Consider the following 25,306-nt stretch of genomic DNA (forward strand, 5'->3'; position numbering starts at 1 on the left):
GCTTGTATTTTGAATAACATGGAACAAACAATTATACATTTTTTTCTATTATTGATATGAAGTTTGTAATAATTTTAGCATACAAACATAAATTTCATATATTGATCATATTTGACCTCTGGTTGAGGTATTGATTTAGTTATTGTTTAATGAATACTCTATTATCTTCCTCATCTGAGCTTAGACCTTCTAACCTATGTCAAGCTGTACGTTTTTAGAGATTAGAGATGCTCCCATTTATTTAAAATGGAGTTACTTTTACGCACTAGGGAGTTTTCCTGTTTTTTCCTCCCGAGAGCGAAAAACTTTAGCATTATGTTCCAGGGAGTAAGTAAGCACTTTAGACAGTATGGAGGAAAAATTCATTTTTATTCAGTCAATTAAAGTGTCAATATCTTCAACATTTTTGAATTTTGTTTTATAAATAATCCAGATTTCCGTGTTATTAATATTCACACTAAATTGATTGCAATTGCAGGTAGTGAATTGTTGTAATTACGCGATTGCCCGCGTGGAGCGTGACAGTGGGAGCCCGACAGACGTGGAGAACCTAATGGCCAGCTATTGCTTCAGCGTGGTCGGTTCTACCGTCTTCGGCCTTGACTTTGATTCCGGTGAGGGAGGCGATGCCAAAAAAGTATTCCTCCAAATGATTGACAGGTCAATTATGCTGATATTTACATAGGTAGTTTAAGTAATTGTACAGGCTTATATCATTATTATTACCATAGTATAGTTTATGTAACTATCATTGACATTATTTATCTATTATTGTCATGTAGGTAGGCTACTATGAAATTATTACACTTAGGTATATGAGAACGCACATGTTAACAGGCTTATGCCCAAAACTTTTCAAATTTATACTACAGTCAAAATGAATATCTAAGTTAGTTACTATCACTTATTATAATACTTTTTCCATTATTCAAGAGTGTTACAGTGCAAGCAGATTTATCAACTTCACTTAATCATCAGAAGAGCTTCAATAATTATGTTATTGGTCAAAATGCATTATCACGTGTTATGATTGGAATGTTTAGGCCTATGTTATTAATGACAGGAATTCAATATTTCAGTTTAAAATCATATTATTATAGGACTAAATGTTTTGGTAAACTAGATCATAGAATAAGGCTGAGTCTGTTGCTCTCCCAGTCATTGCTATATGCTTTTTAATTGTATTGATAAATGAAATAAACGAAATGATTATTTGATAATTCCTCTAGACGGTTCATTGAGGATTGAAACAGTTTTGGGCATTTATGTCTGCTGTTTTTACCGAATTGTCTTACCTAATTTTTGTCAAATAGATGAATGAATGAATTATTGAATTTCATTCAATTTGATAGTTGCCTGTTTATTATTCAGTACATATTTTTCATAATATTAAAGATATGGGTAATATTATTTACTAGAACTATAAGTATTTCATAATAACAGAAACTTATTATCATATAGTATTAATCTATCCAAACTCAAAATTGGTACCTACTACAGTAAATTTATTCAAATTTGGAATTTCAAAATTGATGATTTGGTGTAAAAATTGATATGGACACACAATAACATAAATATATTTGGACTATTTGAGACAAAATTGAAAAATATAAGATGTCTTGGGCAGTAGCATGTTTTTCTTTTCTGGAAATTATATTTGTTCACTTCATAGTTAAATGGAACAACATTATGTTGTAATTTGTTCCAATAACATTATTACTAGTTTTATTGATTTATTTAAGGGGATTATAAAAACTTTTCAAGGTTGATTCTGATTAACAGGAATAGTACTTGTTCACAGCTTCTTCAAACCGAAATTCCTTATACTAATGACCTATGTGCTGAGGATGGGCTTCCCAAGGCTTGAATGCTACTTGAGAAAGTTTCTGCGACTGGAACTCGGCACACCTGAGACGTGCATGCGAATTCTGGCCGACTCGATCAAGATGCGAGAGCGCACCGGTTATCGGCGAAACGACTTTCTGCAGCTGATGATTGATCTCAAACATGAGGAGGAAACAAATGAGAGTCATCCAGGTGTGCCTAAGAGGAAAATCAGCGAGGAGGAACAGGACTATTCATCCAAGGAGATATTCGGAGGTGCTGATCCTCCTGCACAGAATTTCCCTGAAAAAAGTAATTTGTTTTTCTATTGATTCAAAAAATTGCAAATTATTTTCATTTGTCATCAATAGAAAGCATTCTATTTATTTGATTGAAAGGGTAGATATATCAGTGATTACTGGAATGTTTCTAAATTCTATCATTCAATTATTCCAAAATTATAAAAAAATATATTGAGGCAATTTAAAAAACAGCAAGTGTACAATAAATTATATATTTTAGGTTTTGAAGTTCTATTAAATTATTGAAATCTGAAATAAGGTTTCATAGTGCTATTGAATTATTTAAAAAAAAAACTGGAATATGAACATTCTATCGGTTACCTAATGAAGCATCCTTATTATCGAAAATGTCTTCATATTATAGTATCCATTTCTAATTATAGTCTGTGTAAAATAAGTTGAGACTTGACCCTCCCTCCGAAGAAATGACAAGGTTGCAAATTCCTGTAAAATTGCAACTTTCTCAAATTTCCAATTCAAAGTCAGAATTGGATGTAGAATATCATCCCCGATATCCTGGTATTTCTAAAAGAGTTTCAGGGTAGAAGGATCAAAAGCATCCAAATTTAACTTTAATGATAAAATTGAAAACATCGCGAAGATCACTTCTGTCAGAACCATGGGGCGTCGTAGTTCGTAATAATTTTATATCAAATTAACGGGAAGAATGTCTCCTTTCTATTGGTGTCTGGATAATTTTTATCCGACCTATAGTTTTTTTAATTGATTATTATGTTCTTCAGTGTCGAGACATTTCGAGCAGAAAACATCAAATTTTCGACATGCTAGAAACGTTTTTGTTTAAAAATATAAGTAGGTGGTGAAAGCTTTCTCAGAAATAATTGAAATTATTTTTCCAATTATCAAACATACTCGGAAGAACGTATTTTGGCCTCTCAGGAGTTTCAAAGTCAAGGATAGCGGCTGAATGGTGTGCCACCATTATGCTATCAATAGCTTGGATCTACAAAAACAAAATACAGAACGATTGAAAAATTCAGCAATAGTTGCAAGCCACATGATTGTAAAGGGTGAAAATGACAATCTAGCCTCGAATAATCTAAGCAGTGTTTCCTTACTGCCTTTCTAGAGGCAATCATCTGCTTGCGTTTGAAATAAAATTCAGTCAAAAAGTTGTAAAATTCCAGCCTTTAGCATACAATTTGGTACACAATGCATACCATGCAGCCGCTCTCCTAACTTTATAATTCCTTGTAGACCAAAATACGATCTTCCTACTACTTTTGACAATTGAAAAAATAATTCCAAATTATTCCTGAGAAACTTTCTCGCTTTCACTACCTACCCAATCATCTTTCGAAACAAAAAAGTTTCCAGCATGTCGAAAATTTTATGTTCTCTGCTCGAAATGTCTCGACGTTGACTGACGAACATAATAATTAATTAAAAAACAACTATAGGTCGGATAAAAATTATCCAGACACCAATAGAAAGGAGACATTCTTCCCGTTAATTTGATAAATAATTATTATGCATTACGACGCCCCATGATTCTGAGAGAAGTAATGTTCAAAAGAAAAACAAATCTTCGCGATGTTTCCAATTTTACCATAAAAGGTGAATTTCCTTGTGATCCTTCTACCCTGAAACTCTTTTAACACTACACGGATATCGGGGATGATATTCTACATCCAATTCTGACGTTGAATTGGAAATTTGGGAAAGTTGCAATTTTACAGGAATTGGCAACCTTGTCATTTCTTCGGATGGAGGGTCAAGTCTCATCTTATTTTACACTGACTATAGTGCTGTGTAACGTCTTGTGTTCGATACTAGGAAAAAATAGGCCTACTTTTGTATAAATGTATGTGAGATGAACTACTCTATCAGGTAGAAATATGGCGTAGGGCTCATATTTTACGTTTTATTAAATTTATTGATGAAATTTTCATTAATATCCCATTTCTCCATATCACGAGTAGTGCATGCTGGGCCTAATGCCATCGATAAATTATAGATTGACTGCATATATAATACCTTTAGTACCTGCAAATAGTACCCTATTTGAGAATTGAGTCGGTGTTAAGATAGGACCTAATTTATTCAAATTAGTAATATCGTATAAATTAATTTTTACCCATTCTCATTCCCGAAGCAGTGTTTCTCTCCTCATCTAACCGCTTGCCACTTTTCTGCTCAATTTTGAATTTATCTTCAAACGTATTTTAACTCAGAGAATCTTTATTCTTCAGAACTTTTCATGAATTTACTGGTTTAGTGGTTTTTGTAATTATTAATTATCAGTGTGTAATCCAATGCATGAAAAAGTTTATCTAGGCTATTTAGAAAACTTTCAATCTATATTTGCCGGATAATAATAAAATTGCATGTTTCAGTTTTCACGGACGTCAGCATTTTTGCAAACTCTTTCCTTTTCCTTTCAATTGGAACAAATTCGACATCTTGTGTGTTGAGTTTCATGTTGTATGAAATTTCCATTAACACTGACATACAAGACAGGCTGCGAAAGGAGATTGACTCAGTGCTGGCCGGAGAGAATATCACTTTCGGATGTTTGAAGCAGTTGACCTATATGGACAAAGTTATTGCAGGTGAAATACTCTTGTATTAATAATATTCCATCACGTTATTATTTATTGGAATACCATCTCCTTTGAAGTTAGGCCTTCAGTAAAATTACTGAACCTTTCTTTATGTTTGGTGCAATTGAAATCAGCTTTTTAATAATCTAAAAATCAATCATTCAAATTCTATTACAGTATTATATAGATTAATATTAAGATTTGTAAAATTTTTAGATACCCCTTTTTGTGAAAATATGTAGCCTATTTAGCGTTTTCGATAAGTCACTGTTATAATACACCACCTATCTTTTCTCTATGTCTATGCTGTTATGCAACCCTGTGGCTGTTCATCTGATTGAATGAGTCATTAGATGCAATCAATTTTATGCTGAAAATACGTATAAGGAAAATAGTCAATTCTTGAAACAATGCAATGAATTGACGTATTACATGTGTCATGTTGAGCTTGATAAAAGCATAAGCTGATAATAGATGCTCCAGACCATTTGAAAAATGATTCTTATAGTTTTGTAACTACTGTTTTTTCATAATGTTTTCGTATTATTTTATTGTATCTGAATATTATTCTTATTGCTTAAAGCATTAGCTATCGATATTTTCATGAATAAAACAATAAATTGATTTCTTTAGATCATGTTATTTTTCTATTGATTGCTACAAAACAGATCTTTAACAATCTACTAATCATTGCCATACTCTTCCCAATAAAATTTCTATCTATCTCATGTCTCTGATAGATTTCATCAATCTGTAGTTTTCCTTTTTCGATTGATAATGGCAACCACACCATTCACTATTAGGCTACCATTTCCAAGGAATTTAATCTAATTTACAAAATAAATATTATAATAAATAATTTATTGGATAACTACATTCATATCGTTTAATAATTTCAAAAGAAATATTTTCACAGAGACGATGCGACTACACATACCTACTGGAACTTTGGTGCGCAATTGTAAGCACGACTACAAAATTCCTGGCACCGATAAAATTGTGAAAAGAGGAGAAACGGTTGTGGTGATGACCAGTGCTATGCATCATGATGAACAATACTTCCAAAATCCGGAGAAATTTGACCCTGAAAGATTTTCGGATATAAGAGGCATTTCAAAAGGAGTGTACTTACCTTTCGGTTGTGGTCCAAGAATGTGTTTTGGTAATTATTGACTTTTTTCAAGTAACATAGTTAATAATATTAACATAGTTTAACTTCACCAGAAGAAAGTTTCAATAGCAACAATCAAATCCTGTAGTCATCCTGCCAATTGTCAGACTACACAAACTGATATCTGAACTAATAGCATCAACTTACTTTGCATGTAAATCTTCTGAAAACATTCTGATAGATTCAACTGTCTAAATAGATTAACGTGAATTATAAAGCAGGCCTATCTAGATATGATTTTTGTTTATTTAATTGATTTTCGACTGGAATCGAATCGAATATCTAATCCTATTCTTCCTCATCTAAAAGGAAGGTGAAAGTCACCATAATTTCCAAATTTAAACCACACATTACTTACTATTCCTATATATATTTTCAATAATCATGTCATTGTATTAATAGTATACATTTCACTCATAGATAGAAAGAGATAGATAGATGGATTAATGCCTTTTTATTTGCACTTAACATTAAAAGTGATGTGTGCAAAGTTGAGGCAATAAAAGAGCTCCTCTTCCACTCAACCCACACATCATAGAGACTCATAACTTGAATAGTGACATGTTTCACTGGTACAGACTTGTACAAATGAAAAACTAAAGTCAATCATTTTTCTAGTTTCAATTATGAATTATTATAAGCCTGATTTAGTTGAAAGAATCTGTGTCATAGACTTACAAAATAATACACACAACGTTTTCTAGCCCTATTTTCTCATTTTGTTCTAACATATCCTAGATCATTAATAAATTTGAAATCGTGGAATTAAAATTCTTTGATTATGTATGTGAATTATAGGCCTAATCACTTACTCACTTTTTTCAGTTACAAAAATATTATTAAACATGAATAACATTCGAATAATCAAGTTTCCTACTAATTCCAGCAATTCCATTCGTGATGATGCAGATAAAAATTACTATTTGCAAAATTTTGTCGACCTACAAATTGAAATTGAACAGCAAAACACGACAGCCGCTGAAGATTTCAACACGAGACCTGATGACTCATTCTGAAAGCGGAATTTGGATAGATTTTCAACGCAGAGATTCAGATTTAATATAGGATAGTTACTTGTTCACTATATACTAAACTTATGTGCATTACAGTACATTAAAAATTATCATATTCTATGAATAGTTTCAATCATTAAAACCTGCCCTAACCTATTTAAGCCCATCACATCCTATAATAGTATATAGATACTATACTATCATTGCATCATAATATTATCACTATTATATTTACATAAATAAGTTGAGTTGATTCTATGGATTGGAAACGCCTCAAGCAAGTATGGGACACGCATCCGTACATAGTATACTGAATGATAATGTTGGACTATATATCACCGCAGTTGGCTCAATTATTTCACATAATATTAAAATAAGTCTACATCCGCGTATATTTTAAAAATATGCTAGGCGATTTCCTATGACTTTTTATGCTCCATTTATTCGAATATAGAACTGTATTTAGGCGCTCTGGCTCCTACCCAATAGCACATTTGAGTTGAATAGCCGTTTACGGTATCATTAAATGTAGCGAACAGTATACTGTATATAGTAGTTTCAAAATGATTTAATATTGCAGTATCGGCATAATATAAGAGGCAAAGAGGGTCTTTAATAATAGGCCAAGATATATACATATATTATTCATCATATAAGATACGGCTGTGGCCTAGAACTCAACAACATTTCTAGATTCATTGATATAAAAATGTCCTTAATTCCAGTTCCAGTATAATGTCCTGCTCTTCTACCAAAATCTATTCTAATCAAATGCTTCTTCAATATCCATTTTCCCGAGCAAGTTTATCGAATTAATAATAATTAATTATAACTATATCATCATTGATTTTTTTTGTCATTTCCATTATCGTGAAAATTGAATTAAACGGAAAAAACTCTTTAGCTTATTTAATCCTGTACCTTAAATATATTGAAGAATTTCAGTCTTTTTATTGTATCAATATCATTGATATATAGATTTGAGAATATTTATGTTCATGTTCTGAAGCTGATTTTTGTATTCGGGTAGAATATTTTTCACATTTTTTCAAATAGCATGCATACATATTAGTTTAATGAATAAGTTCTGTATAAGTCATAATATTAATTAAATTGACTATTTTGAATATTGAATATTTTTATAATATTCATCTGTTAAGCTCAAAGAACACAGGAGGCGCGCCGCCCCTTGCAAATTAACATTTGCATCAACAGAGGCGCGGCGCGCTTCCAATGTGCGCAATCTACCTTACCTAAATGCTAAGTATTCAACCGTAATATTTTCAATTTGCGAGGTGCAGAGCGCCTCCTGTGCTTTGAGCTTTAGAGTAGAGTCTGGAGTCTATAGTCTTTTTGCGCCTGATTTTTCGGCACCATCAAACATCAGACGTCATTTTTGAGTTATTGCCAGGATAATTTATTGAAGAATGGATGTCAAAACATGACTATGAAAGGGGAACATTTGGAATAATAGGGCAATCATCCAATTGGCGAACCCATCCATTCTTTTGTAATCTTGTTATGGATTTGTATATGACCCACTGCATATTCTTATGCAAATAACTTGAGAAGTCAGTCTCTTGAATCCGAATCAATGTAGGGCGAGTTGAAATCTATTATTATAAATTTCAAAAATATCCCCCTGATTTTTCAGAATTGGAAATTTGTTGTTACTATCATTCAAAAATGTTAGTTGAATTAATCATTTCAACAATTCATAAAAAGTTCTTTGAAATAAATTGAAATCGCTGAATAATTTATTCTTTTGAATATTTTTGACAATAAATCAATGTTATTCAATAGGATATTTAAAAAAATATTTGATTAATCTCGATTTTCACCTATTTTGAAATTGAGTAATATTGTTCTATTAATAATATTGTTTATAATTTAATTATTTATAGTAATTGAGTAAAACAGTTCTATTATTGGCTTTTCGAATCTGGAGTGATTTTGTCTTGTCTCTTCTAGCCAATATGAAAATATCGCCTCTGTCATTTAATTCTATTTGTTCATTATTAGTTGTTTATCTATTTAATACACAAATCATATAGGTGATTGGGAAGGGAACAACAGGGATAGCCCAGAATTGCTAATTTCCCAATATTCTATTACTGAAAAAATAAATTTTCAATCTATTTAACATTTTTCATAAGTAACAAGGTTCATTTTTTAGATTTCACTTGCAGTGAGCGAATTGGTCCCAATTACACATCAATCCATTCTCAACCGTGGTCCTTGTGTTACATTGTCATATAATATGATGGGAGCTTATGTTATTGGAATCTATGATGAATCATGAATGAAATAAATTGATCTAAAAAGAGGCTTGATGAAGAAGTAGCTTCATATTTTTACATTGACAGACTAGTCCATCGTAATTGATTGCTGATATTATTCAGAAGTTCTTCTGTCAATTTCGGGATTTTTAAGTTCTTAAGTCCAAGTCTCGACGTATCAAGTCAAAATGTCTACATTACGATCAATAAATGACTAGAATCATCTCTAATGTATAATTTCCTGATTATTAGGGTAGAACTTATGACAGTATCAAAAAATGACTAGAATATCATCTCTAATGTATAATTTCCTGATAAAATTGCAAAGATTTGAAATATATTGTCATTCCATAAATTTATCTCATTTGTTCTGTTTCATATATTGATGCTATTTATATTTGATTGAACCTCTGCCTCATGTGAAATTAATTTGTCAATAATTGACATTTGAAAGAAAATAAACTAGTTTACTGATAAAGACTCTTGATAACTAACTGTATTGTAACTCTCTATTAGAGATCCAAGAATGTTTCTGCTGTTGAATATTAATTTTTGCAACTTATCAGTAGGTAGGACATTGGATATTATAAAGACAACTCAAAAGTTTAGAGATTCCATCATATTTACTTTACTAATCACACAATATTCATAGGAGATTACATAGAATGATTTATCACAAAAGCAAGCCAGAACATGAGTGCTAGGACTGTCTTATTATCATCAAATGACAATTATGACTATCTAATTTTTAACATTAAAACATTGATCTTTTACTTTGAATTACGACTAATCAAGCATTTTTTTCTTAATAATTTGCATGTTGAAATCACATTATTGTTTATGATAGACCTATAAAGTTCAGAGTAAATTGTGGAAAATTATTTTTCATATATTTTATTAGGAGAGAATTTTATTAGGCAATATTCTATAGGAATTTTATGACTTGATTATTTCATGTCTAGTAGTTGGTTCAGATTTATGAAAAATCCGTTATGAAATGGCTTTTGGAAAAATATAATTCCAGAAAAAAATAAGCAGTCCCTTCGTATTTCAGTCTCCTTCGATTATTGATATCACATACATCTACTACCCTTAAAACATACAAAAGCTACAAATATTTCAATACAGCATATTTAATAAAAATATCTAGAGAGAGTAAGGATACTAGGCTACTAGTTATGATTGCAATCGACAATAATATATAGGTATTGCTAGATAGAATAATAGTGATAAATATATATGTACACCGTGTAGCTAGGAGACCCTCCACCTTCTTAATTATAAACAAACCATAAGAGAGAAAGAAAAGTAGAAGAAATTGAAGAAACTTGGAAAAAACAAGATTATCACATACATCAAACTATAAAAAAAGAAAAAATGCATATTTAAACCCACCCACATCAAATAAACTGAACATTTTTCATCATCTTAAAGAGTAGGGTGAATTGAAGAAATTTTTGAAAATGATATTGAACGATAAACAACAATTATAAATTATTTTTAATAGAGAATTGTTGTTTTCATGTATACGGTACTGTTTATATATAGGGCATATATATATATATATAAGGTATATATTATATCGATTCATGATTATTAAAGTAGAACGTATGACAGTATCAATAACACCAATTCCTATTTCAAAAAGATTATTCTTTGCTTCCTATTAAAATTAGTTGTCCCCAAAGCCTCTAAGATCAACACAACGCACTGGTTTTTAATGAACCTTGGTCAAGTCCAATGAACATCACAATACAGTGATCTGTTGATCAAGATGCTATGAGGAAAACTTTGAAGATATTTCTTGTACCAAAGTATTTCTGCACTTGATTTCCTCGTGATTAGAAATTTTGTTGGGTTCAACAAATCAGAACTTCTCCATTGAGTAAACCCCGGTCAGAAATAACGACAAGAGCTACATCTGAGCAATAATAATGGACCATGATGCAGTTTTATTGGATAATTATTATGTTGATCCAAGCGAAATTTGAATTTCCCCCAGAATTTGGTCATGAGCTTATTGTTACTGACATTAATGATGAATTTTGAACATTTACCACGTGCCCGTTGTCGAAACATACTAGCTTGAATAACGCATTTGTGGCTTGAATAGTTCTTACTTAATTGGGGAAAATTCGAGTTCAATGCCACTTGAAATGCTAGTTACGTTGTATGAACCAAATTGCACCCAATCACTTACAATTAGCTGTCAACCAAATCGTTTAATAACAATTCACATTTTCGAACAGAAACATCAAGATGATTTGGTATTGTTTGATGAACAGACCTGTATTTTTGGAAAACTTTAGTGGGTGGGAGTCACACAAATTACATTTTCTTATGACATGGATTGATGAGACACAATGAAATACTTGTACAGAAAAAGTGCATTATACATTCGAATAAGTTGTGCAAAAATAGAAAAGTGAAAGTTGTTCAAGTACAATATAGTATTTGTACAGAAAAAGTGCATTATACGATTGAATTAGTTGCTCAGAAATTATAAAAGTAATATTCTTATTACAATACTAGCTATTTACATAATTATATTTGAAAATAAATCATTGATAGATTTCAAATTATATTAAAGCATGTTTAAATAATTCATTCAAAAGTTTGAATTAACTGGTTAGCAATTAAAAGAATAACCATGAGAAAATTGAAGAATGTCTAGAACACGTTTTTATTGAAAAAATATAGTAAAATGATCTTCAATGAATGTCTCATGGTCTCTGAATCGGACCCATAATTCTAAGTAAAGGCCTCTAACCAGTCAATGAGACAGCTTGTCGTTCACATTTTGAACTAATATATTTTATTGGACGAATTCGAACATGAAATCTATCAAAAATATACTGATACACTTAATAAAAGTCCTTTTAAAATATAGGCTTTCGTCAAAAATCAGTAAAACCCCTAAAGGTATCTAGCTTACATCAATTTAAAAAAATATTCCCTTCAAACAATAAAGAATACTACAAAATATTTAAACACAACTTTTACAGCTCAATCTAAGTTTTAGAATTCAAACAACGCAATAAATTTACAAGAAAAATATCTTTTAACTACAATTTTTAATAACATGTTGTGGAAAAACACTCAATCCAGAAGTTTTTCAACATTTAAGAGAATTTTATTCTCTACATTGAGGGATTTCACAATAAGGAATAATGATATTATAGTAGTATATTATAATACCTCAATCTTGGTGAATGTAAGAAGAGATTTTTATGTTATTCAAGATTTTTTAGAACAAGTTGAGTAATGTGGTTCAGCTGGGTTTACTAACTTACATATTCCCATTATAGACGTGGAAATTTTAATTCAACTATTTGTCCATTAATTATTATAGAATTATTGTAAGAGCCAATGTGAGAGCCAAATATTCAAGAAGACGAAACAATACTTGAGACTAAAACAACTTTTCCTCAATTGACACAGATTGAGTGAAAAATTATTTTTCTAGTCATTAAATTATAATACCATCCTTGTAAATCCCTCAATATTTTATAAACTTCATTATAAAAATAACTGACAGTGACTTGAAAATGTACAATCCTCTCAAAATACAGCCTCAACAAAACAAAATGAGGAAGTATGTTTCAAATGTCACTGAAATCGCACCAATAATAGTTCATAGAGAACATTAAAGAAGTTGAAAAAACTATTCTCCTGTCAGAACTTCTGTTGAATATTGTGAAAATAATTGACAGATAAGTCTTTAGTTTAAATTTGACTCAGCGGTCTGTGTAAATGCAAATGAAGAATGTCTTTTTCTGGCAAGCATGTCAATGACGTTCACAGCTAAGGAGAAAGCGCCTGTTGAAATTTATGACGTGGTACTTTCAGTAGCTCTCTTTGGAATGGAGCTCTTCTATTATGATTCATTCTTCCTTCTCTCTTCTGCGACGTACATGCCAAACCAGTTTAGTAATCCGTCCGACGTCGCAATTACCACAACCTGAAATTCAATAAAACAATATAAATTAGTATTTTGATATGATGAGGTTCGAAGAATCAGTGCTGTTATGAAAACAGCTTCTGAGAAACTTCAGCTTCAGTTGTTTTATATTAATTCCAAAATTAGAAGCATGCATAAACATGCATACCACCTTTTTGTTTAGGATGATGCCCTACGGTAGGTTTTTTCGTGGGTAAAGAAAGCTATTATGGTGATGATTAGACTAGATTTATTTATGAGAGATTAATACATTTAAAAGAAGGGTACATGAATTTTTTATTTTTATTTCTTGACACTTGAATAAATATGGGTTTCTAACATAGAGTAATATAAAATATTTTATGTGCAGTTGTAGCAAGTCTCTATATACGAGAGCATTCTCTTATTTATTTTGTTTCTTTTTTTGAACGATCCACAATAAATCATAGTAATCTAATGTAATAAAATTGATACAATACTTTCTTACACAGGTCAACAATAATCTATTCACTGTAAATGCATTGCACAAATATATTGCTTCCATTTAGTTTATTAGCACTACTAAAACACCACGAATCATCAATCTGTCAACTTTTCATTGAACTTTGAAACTAAATTGTTTGCAGCTCTTTCAATGAGAACAATATTGCAATATTGGGCGACAGAAGCTGTAGTGAGACTCACTTTCAATTGTTGGCTATAATCCCCGTAAAAAGCAATCAATGTTCCCCATTCAACCGATGCTGACAGTTTCAAATGAGTCTCACTCATTCACTTTGTCAGTCTGTGACATTTGAATGCCGTTCTTGAACTGTGTTGAAGCAATTAACAACTCTGAGAAGAATGAGTACTTTGTAGGTACAGCCTGAGGCCATAGATGAGTTTAGGCGTGTAATGATGGTAGCCTACCATCACTTCTTATCTCAAGCCGCCTGCATACTCCCAGAGAATAAAGAATGTATAGAATTTAAGAATTCAACCTATTACATGCTATACTCCTCTGCAAAGTCCTGAATGTCATAGATTTATACCAGCCTCCTTCAATTTTTCAGATTGAAAAGTTCTACACAATTCATTAACCGAAATCCTTCAAACATTCAAATTCATTTTATTATTATTGCAGACTACAATAATCTGTGTAGTTGAAGAATTTTGAAGTGACACAACCTCTAGCTACATTTGGACTGTTGTAAAAATTAGAATTGGAACCGTTTTGGGCGTAAGTTATCCTGTGGTACTTTTCTGTAAGTTGTATAATCCTGAATGATTGAATAAATAAATAATCTCGATGCTGTAAAAGAAATTTATTTCAACCTCAGGTTGAATATTTTTCACTCGGTAATAATCTTGCTGGCGCTAATATTTCACATAATAAATATTCAAATGTCTCTAGGCCTATTCCAAATTTTAAATTCGTTTGATTTCATTTTTTTCACTCTTGCACAATACACTAGGAAAATAATTGAGAAAGAAACAATAATTATGTTTCAAACTCTCAACTTTTTTGCTTCCAAATTCTGAAAAAATGTATAGTATTATAAATTAAATAAGCATGTTTCAATCACAAAGTATGATTTCAGCTTTCTAAATTGAAAGTTCATCACATCTCTACCCTACCAGCTTACCACCTACCACCCTAGATGAAATTTTCAATTAATTATTCATAAACAAGAACCGAAATAAAGTTCACGATGAACTAGAACAACATCAAGTTTTTTCAATCGAAAATTAAGTTTGTAGCGTGAATGTTGATGTTGTGGAACTTTTCCATAATCGAGTTATGAAATATCCAATTTAATGATCAAATATTCATAAAAAATAATATATAGGCCTAATATTATTAGTTGTAAAAAATTTATTTTTTGATTTAATATTCCAAGCAATTAAAGCTGATTGGTCTGTGCACATTAAAACAAACCAAGAATATGATTCACTTTTTTAGTCCTAATTCTTAAAAATCAACTAAAGTCATTCTCTCATATTACTGCTATCTCAGTCTCGAACTTTGGCTCTTTTATCAACTATATTATTGATGAATGATTGCAATTATTTCCAATAATTGGTTTGTTTCAGTTTTAATTGACTCATGTTATTTTTAGTTAATTCTGGTAGATTATTACAACTTGTTTTTAACCAGGCTAGAAAGAATTCGATATTTTTATGTCTATGATAGACTTGAATATTGTAAAAGCAATCGATAACAACTGGAAAAACAAAATTGTGATAGAATTGTAATTCAATTCGATTCAATTCCATGTGCTGTTCAAACTGGAAATTGATCTAAACAAACACAAATATCGCATCAACCAACATTACTGTGATTTTTTCTCGTGACATGTTCTCCCGGCAAGTATATGGAAGAGATTGATGCTTTGATAGAGTTTTTATGAATAATTTATGGCTGTGGAACGAGGAAAAATCGATTAAAGTTGGCCTTGACTTTATTGAAGGTCAAGCATTGAGCGTGAGGGAGATTTCGAAAATTCTGACAGTTTAATGTCAAAATCATTCATTCAATGTGGTCCCTTAGAACTCGTTCATCTGAAATGCATTACTCTGAGGGAAGAGCATACTCTGATTACTTTCTCATTCAAGGATTTTACAAATTACATTTTTCAAAGATTGGTTTGTTACCATATTAATATGTGAAGGAACAGCCTTCTGTGATAGTAAATTGACTTCCTCAAAGGGGAATTTTGGGTTTGACTATAATAGGCCTTGTGACTTTTATCTCAATAAATCCTCCTCTTCTTCTCATAGGATTTAGAGAATTCATTCATCAATAATAATAGTAGTGGAGTTCGTAAATAATCTACACAAATAGATTCAGAAAAATCTGTAAATAAATTTCTCGTATTCTGTATTCATTCTTCAAGAGCAAATAATATGCAGAAAATAGGTGTTTTGGCTGAGAAGTGCGATGATGATTAACTATGTCATTAATAAATAAATGCTAGAATTGTGACAGCTTGAGAACAACTATTGTTCATGGGCAAGAGTTGTTCCACATCACAAATCACAGGGTTTGATTGGTTGTTTCCTGTACAAATACAGTATGGAACAGCTAATGCCTTCCTGCTCTAATACTGACAATGCAGATAGAGTTTACAATTTTCCGCGCAGAATCGTGTACAATATAATAGTGGTCAAAAACTCAAATATTTGATACAGTAGTAGTACTTTTTATTCCCAACATTATGTATTCTTCATTCTTTCTTTTCTAGTCTATTATTTCCAGATAATATACCAAAATTTAAAGCATCTTATATAGACACGTTTTGTACTTTGGTGCAATAATATTAATTATTATTCAAGCCGCTTCTATATTATATAAAATCAAGTTTTTTTTTTATTAATTCTATTCAGAAAAAAAAATTTTTCAACTAATTGAATAAAAATATGAAATATTTTTCCGAATAGGCTTCATATTGTAATCTGTGAGTATTTTTTAATCTATAAATTCTATATTAATTTGATATTTTCAAATATTTTTTATGCTTCCATCTTATTCTACTTGGATTCCAAGTTTTTTTGTAGTGTTGGTATAACTGCATTTCCAAGTTCTATCTCCTATAAGTTTCCACTTTGTAGTCGAATAAATCACTCCCAGTTTATCTCGAAGCAATAAAAATCCTATTCTTCTCATTCACCAAGGCCAAAATTAACATTCATATAACAACTTTTCAATACATTTTTACATTGTGTCTAGATAATTTTCTGAGGGAACAATGCCAACTCATGATGAATTTTTGTCTGACAAATTATTATTAGTAATGGGTCAGATGATGTCTATTCTTTATTCATCTCAAATAAGTATAAGTCTAGTCTGACTTTGGCTTACACTGTAAAAACCATTGAAGTAATATTAATTTCCATTATACAAATTATAAGGAATACTTCAAGGCCATGATTGTATCACAGTATAGTCAATTGCATTCGTCAAATCCTGCTTCATATATCTACTGTATTATCTGGTTAATTAATATCTATGCTAACCTGAACCTGTGCAATGCGCATCGTTAAAAAACTTCTTCGAACTAGTTCGTGTTTCCCCGAATAGAAATTATTACTGTATTCTCTTTTTCAACATTCAAGCTTGAACGAATTTATGGTCTCTGCCTTCTGATTCATCCTCTGGCTCTGATTCTTCTATCATGGCAAGTTCACTTGTTTGTTGTTTTTGGTTGCCCAATACTGATATAGAGCCAAAATAAAAATGGCACCTTGACTAGCCTACCTACAAGAGTCCAATTCTAGAATCCAGTGTACGGTACTCTCCCTTTTTCTTCTTCGATTCTTCTTTATTCTTTCTTGTTCTACTCTCTTTTTTATCTGTTCTCTCACTTTCTTCTTCTTCTTGTTTTCTTTGTTTTCGCTTTCTCCTCCTACTCTTTTTCCTTCCTTATCTCATATATTTCAGCTTCCTTTTCTTTTTTCTAATTACCTTTCACTTCCCTTCTTTCGCGTCTTCTTATCCATATTTTCTCATTTTTCCTACCTCCTTCTTGTTCTTCAAATTATCTCATTTTTCTTCTCCGTTCTTTTTCAATTTTCGTTCTCACTACCTTCTTGGGCTCCCCTTACTTATCTTTTCACTATCTAAGATCTTCAGTATTCTCTTCTTCACTTCTTCTTATTTTTCTCTCCAACTAGTTCATTTTTTCTCCTCCTTATCACCTTTTTTATAAATTTCATCCTCCTTCAGTCTTTGATCTTCTTTTTCTCTCTTACTCCTCCTTCTTGTTTTTGTTGCCCATTCTCTCGTTTTTCTTTGTTTTCAACTCTGAATATTCATTTTTCTCTTTCTGTATTTACTCTTATTCTTACCCCTTCTCTTCTTTTTGTCTTCCCATCCCTTTCGTCTCCACCCTCTGTCTAACATAAATTATTATCCTTCCCTTTCCTCTTAGTATGGGATAGCCTGTATAATCTAATGCAATAATTCGTTCCTTTATTTTCATTTATCGAAATATTCTGTTGAGCTTATAAGGATAGAATCACAGAACACAGTTTATCCTGAGCTGCTTGGTACAGATATGAAGCACTATGCTGTTCACCTTGAGAGTTGCTTCACCGGTAGTCACTCTCTTGGCGCGAATCTCAAAGCCATAACACGATGGAAATGGTTTCCTCAACCTGTTGCTTTACTTGTACTTTTGTTTACGAAGGCTTACATGAGCCTAAGACTTGTGCGTGGGCCTCGAAATGAGTGATGGATTTCTATATATTTATTCATTTCAACAAGTTGTTGAAATTAGCCTAGAGAGGGTTTCAAACCACTATTGAATGGCATTAACAGTGTAATATACGCTAGAAAGGATACAGTTTGTTGGAGAGCTATACTGATCAATACTTGGAAAAAAATTCTCTCTGAAAATATAGATATAATATACCATTTTGAAATCAAAGGAGAGAACTCTCACAACTTGAACGAATTAATACCAATAAATTGAAAAATTACTCACAGATGAAAAAAAGAAAAATTTCTTTATTTTATCACCTATTAATTTCATTCGGTATGACATATCTTTATAGTTTGTTATAAGGCATCTCATTTCAAAACTTTACAACTTGTTTAGTGGTTTCAGATCAACTATAAGGTAACATTGAACTATTCAATGGTTCAGGGCTATTATAATTCACTCTGTTATTGCTAAAATAATTTTATTGCTAGTTTCACTCTTTGGATGAATTATTACGGTACTGCATTACTGTAATATAAATTATAATAATTTGATGTGGGTGACTTTCACCACCTCAGCATGAACAATAGTGTACGCCTACTGTTATCCAACATTTTCATTCAATCCATATTTTTTACCACAAATCGATTTAACCTTCCGTTCAGGGAGTCTAAATTTCTTTTCAACTTCCTATTATTTATTATTAGAGAAGTTTTTGTGTAACAAACAGAAACCATACATTATTACATTAGCATGATCGGAACAAGACTGACCACACAATGCTCGAGGAGAAAAAAACTGAAAACTATTTTCTTTTTCAGTAATTTCTTTTAAAGATACTCAGAGAGAGAATTTCTACGCCTTTATATTAGCACGCGTTGCTATAGCAACACCAGTAACGCTTTCTAAAAATAAACTGACATTTTCCAACAAGCACGGGCGAGTTCAATACACAACAATGTGACTCATATTTGAAGGCTCCACATATCCTTCTACTGAAACTTGCTACAGTGAGATTCACTTTTAACTGTCATATTTTGTTAGATAGGAAGCATTCATGTTAATCAAAAGGAATGCTGGCAGTTTAAAGTGAATTAGGCTTACCTCAAAACTCAAAAATTGTTCTCAACAACTGACTCAACAGTTCTTGGTCGTTCAACTAATTTATTTCAAATTTCTACTTCTACCAGTCTCGCCTTATTCTTAACCCACACCTCAGGTATCATGATAATAAAATGACTCACATTTCATTCTAAGTAGTTACATTTGTTGCGTCAATGGGTGATCAAATGACTAATGAGTTTCATCAGGTTACAAGATAAAATGACTGGTTTATGACAGATTACAGAAGACTTTTTTGTTATTAAATGGTCAAAATAATAGGCGTTGTGTTGTTGGGTTTGAAACCATTGTCACTTCTTGACTAGAGAATGATATATTATTTTCTTATTATTTCTATTCATATACAATAGATACAATTCAGGTGTAAACAATTGGCGATGGAATTGAATATTGAATCATTATTTTATTTGACACTCTGTAGTAAAATAGGTACTTTTTTATAATTTTGAATAATTTTCGAGGCAACTGATACATAGCTATATCAGTTGAAAATTAGAGAATAATCGTTTTATGAAAGAACCTAATTTTTTAACGTTTTGTTCTGTGACAATTTTATTGTATAAAATTGAAATAACCGGTAAATTGGTAATAGGTGAGAAATCGCCTGTTAAAAACAGTTCTCCTCTTAGTTAAGCAGAGATACAGTCATTATGGTACTTAATGGCTAGTCTGAAGGTAACAAAATCAAGTCTCAAACCAATACAGATACTTAGGCTACCATGTGATTAGTGGAGACTAGACTGAGATAAAATTATCCCTCTCAATCTAATTTCAATATAAACATAGCACTCTAAAGATAGGAGGTACAAAATATTTTTTTCAGTTATTGGCTTGAAGATTATGAAAATGTAGGCCTATAGTATGGTTGATTATTCTATTCGGTCTTGAATAAGGTTTTGATTCGGTATGAGTATTTTATATGAATATATATAAATCAATACACAATTCAAATTTTAAATTAATTTATGCAGATTTTAAAATAAATCAGTGAAATTTGTATTGGGTCTTGAATGAATACCGTAACAGAATACCCACTCCACTAGACCACCAGGGTTTCAACATTAATCAAGGATCTTCAATCATTTCTATTTTAGTGACATAGGCCTACACTGTACAGCAGTGTTTGAATGAGAAGAATAAATTGATGTTATTCATAAAAAATGCTGACAGTTCAAAGTGGATCTCACTGTATGACCTGTTGATAGACTAATATACACAAAAGATTCGTGGTGACAACCCCTTCAAAAAGTGCATTGAAAATACAACAAGAAAAATGGGGGCTTTGAATATATTAGGCTTAGCGTGTTATTCCTTATTCAACAGTTGAGACGGTAACAGCTTTCAAGGTATTCTTTTCCACCAGTTGCTCAATGTTCATGAAAGTGTGACTGAAATAGCTGAACAGGTTGTATTACTGTTGGGAAAATCGCTACATGGGGAAAAGCCAGTCATATACTTGCAAATGTAATACCTGTAAATATAAAAAAAATAGTTCACAATGGAGTGTAGAATGTAACTGGATGTTTTATGGATTGGAATATTAAGCAATTTCTGTTTTATTTTATGTAGTTCTTTCAATTCATGAATTATTCTACTCTGTGGATGTAAATAGTTTTCAATTGATTCGAATCATCACATATTTCCAATGTGTGAAATTGTCCAGGAATTAAAATATCAAGAGTATAAAGAGAGATTATCATGTTTTTCCTGTAGGCTAATTATCCCAATCTAAACTTCGAGTCCTTCTGAGCTAATTATCGCCTTTTGTAATTTACCTATGACATTCCCCGTGGAGATTTATTTTGATAATTGCTTAAAATTTTCAGTCAGTTATTATGTATGGTAGATCTGTTGATTACTTTTCGATTTGGATAATAATTCAACTTATTCCACATATTTAAAAAATTATACATGTGAGATGTGACTTTCCTGATCAACACACTCAATTATCTGATTAAATGAATTTTACCTGATCATCTTGACTTCTACTGAATTAGATAGAGTTTGATTTTGAATATAATGTTTTTCAAAATAATTGAGTGGCAGATAATTTTTCTGATTACTAGACTGCTTAAATTCCTTGATAATATTTCTTATTTTTCACAGCCAGTCTCAAAGATCAATTTTTTAAATAAACTTTTGCCTGAAGGTCTCCACTATTTCTTATCAGTGGCTAGAACGTCCTTCTCTCAGTAGACCTTGTCGCAAATTATAATAAAATAGATAAATGCTAAATGCAATAATATAATTACCATACAAATACAATTGTATCACTATAGAGAAATAGTTTAGGAGAAATATTTGCATAACTGATTTCGCTTAAGATTGTCTTCAGATTTATTTCTAGTTGATTTATTAATTCCAATCAGAGTCCATCTAAACAGTAATATTAGACAATAATGATTTTGATTTATTTATGTAACTGGAAAATGTTCTCATCTCCATTGTTCCTAAATGAAGCAAAACTTTCAAGTATCTCAAACTAAAAAAGTAAGCTATCGGTATTTCAATTATGATTATTCAAAGAATTTTTATCCAGCTGCTTTTTCTATTTGAAAATAATGTTTTTATTGAAATGTCTTCAATTTATTTGATATTTTTTCTCTCTTACCAATAATAAAGAATTATCACTCTTATTGTATTCTAGACACAGCTATAAATGATTTATTTGTTGATGTTTTCTATTCAAGCAAACTTAGGCTAATTGGAATTACAGTAACTATATTACCCATAGTTACTGGGTAATATAGTTACTGTAATTGGAATGAGAGATTATTATCAATGTAGCCTATTATAATTTGATGAGAACTGAGAACTAGAGGTCATGTAAACTGAGATTATTCTAGGTAATTTTCATTTTGCTGCTTGTAGGCTACTATTTTAAATATAAAAATAATGTTTCTGATTATTGATGCCTTCTATTTATTTCTACAGTGTTGAAATATTATATGAATTAAAATATTGTTCTCAATGATAAAATCCCTAAAATAAGCATTGGAATGAATGTATATTTTGATAAGTGACTCACCAATTATTGTGAAGGTGGAGTGTGGCTAGCGACACGGCGACAACCAAGGGGAAGCCGCCGTGTAGTAATTGTCAAATGGTGGTGGCCGAGGACTTGGTGGTGGTGTCGGTGAGGGTGCTCGACGAGCCGACCTGGTCGGCGTTCTGGGCGGCCTTCTCCTGCGGGGGCGGTGGGGGCGGCTGGAATGTCAGGAAGATGTCCTTGGACCCGTGCAGCACGAAGTTGATGCTGGCAAAGTCGACAGTCGACAGAGTTGTGTTGGTGTCAATCGACTGCTTGACAGTCAGTTGTGGCAAATCGCATGGCTGAGTGCTGGCTGGATCGCACTGGCTTCTGTTGAAGATCATGCATTGAGACATCAACAGGGTGACCGGATGCAGAGGCAGCAGAGACAGGTTCACAAAGGTGGATGTGAGGTTCCTGGTTTCCTTGTTGGCACAGTCACCACCAGTGGGGCACGACATGTTGGGGAACAGAGTCGTGTTGAACTGGGTGATTGAGAAGTTGGCAGTATGCAGGAAAGCCAACGTTTCATTGATTGTGTGATACTGATCAATAGTGAAACCCCTGTTGACGCAGAACTTCTCTTCTGGTTTTCCAATTGCTGACAAACAAGAATCGAAACTCATGTCATAGGCCAAGTCTCCAGGGAGGCCTGATTCAACATTTATCTGTTTAATAGTTAATGAAACAGACTTGTTTTCATTGGTGGTAGGGTTCAGTTGGATCAGTGTCATTTTGATTGTCTTGCAGTCATCCTCATATGGTATTGTCAAGTTGGTTTCTTGGAAGTCTACCTCTGTTGCATTGCAGGGTACTAGGGTGTTCAAGAATGAGGCTTCCAGAATACCAGCTCCACCAGGGCACATAGATGTCTGCTCCAGGATTCTGCTGACTAGGGCAGTTTCATTGACAGTTGTGACACCATCCTTGTTGATGAGTACTGAAGATGCAGCACCTGCAGCTCCAGCTGCAGCTGCACCACCTGCCACTGCACCAGCTGCAATGGCTGCCTCTTCCTTCTTCTTCTCCTCAGCTGTACGTTGTTTGAGCCACTCATTGAAGGCATCGTTGTTGGCAGGAGCAGCAGCAGCAGCTGGGGAGGCTGGGGCTGCTGAGTGTGAAGAGCCAGAGAATGGAGACGAGTGAGATCCCATCGAACCCAAACCATATCCAACCAGTAGACCCAAAGGCAGAGCAGCTGCAGCACCTCCAAGCAATCCAGTTCCAATTCCTGGGCCACTCTTCACCTTTCCACCAGGCATGTAGCCTTGTCCACCATAACCACCATAGCCACCACTTGGATGATAGCCACCTCCAAAACCACCTGGATTGTACTGTGGGCTGTGGCCTCCTCCATAGTGAGGTTGTCCTCCATATCCAGCTGGATAACTTCCATAGGAGTTGGCTGGTGGGTGGTATCCAGGAGCACCACCTCCATATCCATGTTGTTGTCCACCATGGTATCCTCCTGGTTGGTTGTAATGTGGTTGATTTCCATATCCTGGTTGGCTGTTGTGATGAGTGCCTCCAAATCCACCTCCCGGTGCATTGTAGCCTCCTTGTGGATGATGTCCACCAGTATTACTTCCAAATCCTCCCTGGTTGTGTCCAAAGCCACCAGTATTACCTCCAAATCCACCAGTATTACCTCCAAATCCACCAGTATTGCCTCCAAATCCACCAGGTGAATTGTAGCCTCCTTGTGGATGGTGCCCAGTATTACTTCCAAATCCACCCTGGTTATGCCCAAAACCACCAGTATTACTTCCAAATCCTCCAGGCGAATTGTATCCTCCTTGTGGGTGGTGTCCTGTGTTACTACCAAAGCCTCCAGGGTTGCTTCCAAAGCCTCCTGGGTTGCTGCCAAATCCTCCAGGGTTGTTGTGGGTAGGATAGGGTGGGTTATTGGGCTTGGCACCTCCAAAGGCCGAGCCCAGTCCACCTGTTGGCTGATGGCCGGGAGGGAGGGGGGCGGACGGCTGTCTGTTGTTGTAGTGCTCGAATCCGATGGGGTTGTTGCCACCAGGCCGGTTGCCTACGGGCTGACCCGATCCAACATGGCCTCCAGTCTTTCGTTCGTTGTCCAAGAACGACCCGGACGACGTTGGAGATGGTTGAGATGGCGGTTTGTGTTGGGTTGGCTGCGGTTGTTGGTTGCTTGTCTTCTTTCTCGACGAGAAGAATCCTCCCGAACTGCTGCTGCCCGACTTTCGGCTACCAGAACTTCGTTTAGCTTCGATTTCAGACACTAACAAATTCACTGCGATTAAACAGACGATTAACGTCGCCCAAAAAGGCGACGGAATTAACGGTCCTCTCATGTTCGCGATCGATACTAGACTGGCTGTCTGTGTTTCTGTTTAGAATGTTGTAGAGAAAACAGAAATGGCCGTCCTAATTTGTGATACTGAGAGGGGGGAGGGGAGAGGTTATCGGTTACGCAGTGAGCCAGCTGTCAGGAAAACGGGAAGTTTGGTCAAACTCTAAAATCGAGGACGCTTGTCATGATACACGTTGCCTCTCATCTGTTGCCGACTACGTACCGTATCATTTCACAACTCAAGGCAACTGATAAAGTTAGAAACATAGAATCAATGTGAACAATAACTATTATTGAAAGCTGCTTGAAAATAAAAGGAATAGGCTAGTCGATTGAAGGGAAATGTGAAAAAATCAGATAACGAATTTTATCATGGATATAAATGATTGGGAGTCCGGTCGCATTGCACAAAGATGTCAAACTATCATGCAATAAACTGATAAACCAATTTAATAGATTAAATTCAAAAACAATTTCTCCTCTCATGTTTTTGGATATTATATCCAAAACAAGATTAATATAATAGGCTCATCAATGAGGATAGAAAAGATTACCGT

At 33.1% G+C, this 25,306-nt stretch overlaps 2 protein-coding genes across 2 annotated transcripts in view; one reads left to right on the plus strand and one right to left on the minus strand.

The window, feature by feature from the left end:
* Positions 1–25,306, plus strand: part of LOC120353189 (cytochrome P450 6a2-like) — a 31,407-nt gene that overhangs the window by 4,958 nt on the left and 1,143 nt on the right. Inside the window, exons 2-5 of the mRNA XM_039435994.1 lie at positions 479–660; positions 1,802–2,136; positions 4,484–4,699; positions 5,607–5,852. Coding sequence (XP_039291928.1) covers positions 479–660; positions 1,802–2,136; positions 4,484–4,699; positions 5,607–5,852 — 979 coding nt within the window. The remainder of the gene's footprint in view (positions 1–478; positions 661–1,801; positions 2,137–4,483; positions 4,700–5,606; positions 5,853–25,306) is intronic.
* On the minus strand, positions 9,758–24,909 carry LOC111044662 (uncharacterized transmembrane protein DDB_G0289901). The gene is made up of 2 exons (XM_022329865.2): positions 22,427–24,909; positions 9,758–13,114 (listed from the first exon to the last, which is right to left on the minus strand). Exon 1 carries the CDS (start codon positions 24,748–24,750, stop codon positions 22,498–22,500), a length of 2,253 nt encoding a protein of 750 aa, XP_022185557.2. The 5' UTR covers positions 24,751–24,909; the 3' UTR covers positions 9,758–13,114; positions 22,427–22,497.

Source organism: Nilaparvata lugens, chromosome 10, assembly GCF_014356525.2.
Source record: "Nilaparvata lugens isolate BPH chromosome 10, ASM1435652v1, whole genome shotgun sequence".
Lineage (NCBI taxonomy): Eukaryota > Metazoa > Arthropoda > Insecta > Hemiptera > Delphacidae > Nilaparvata > Nilaparvata lugens.

Coding starts and splice junctions, on each gene's coding strand:
- LOC111044662 (XM_022329865.2), bottom strand. CDS start 24,750: ATGAGAGGACCGTTAATTCCGTCGCCTTTTTGGGCGACGTTAATCGTC.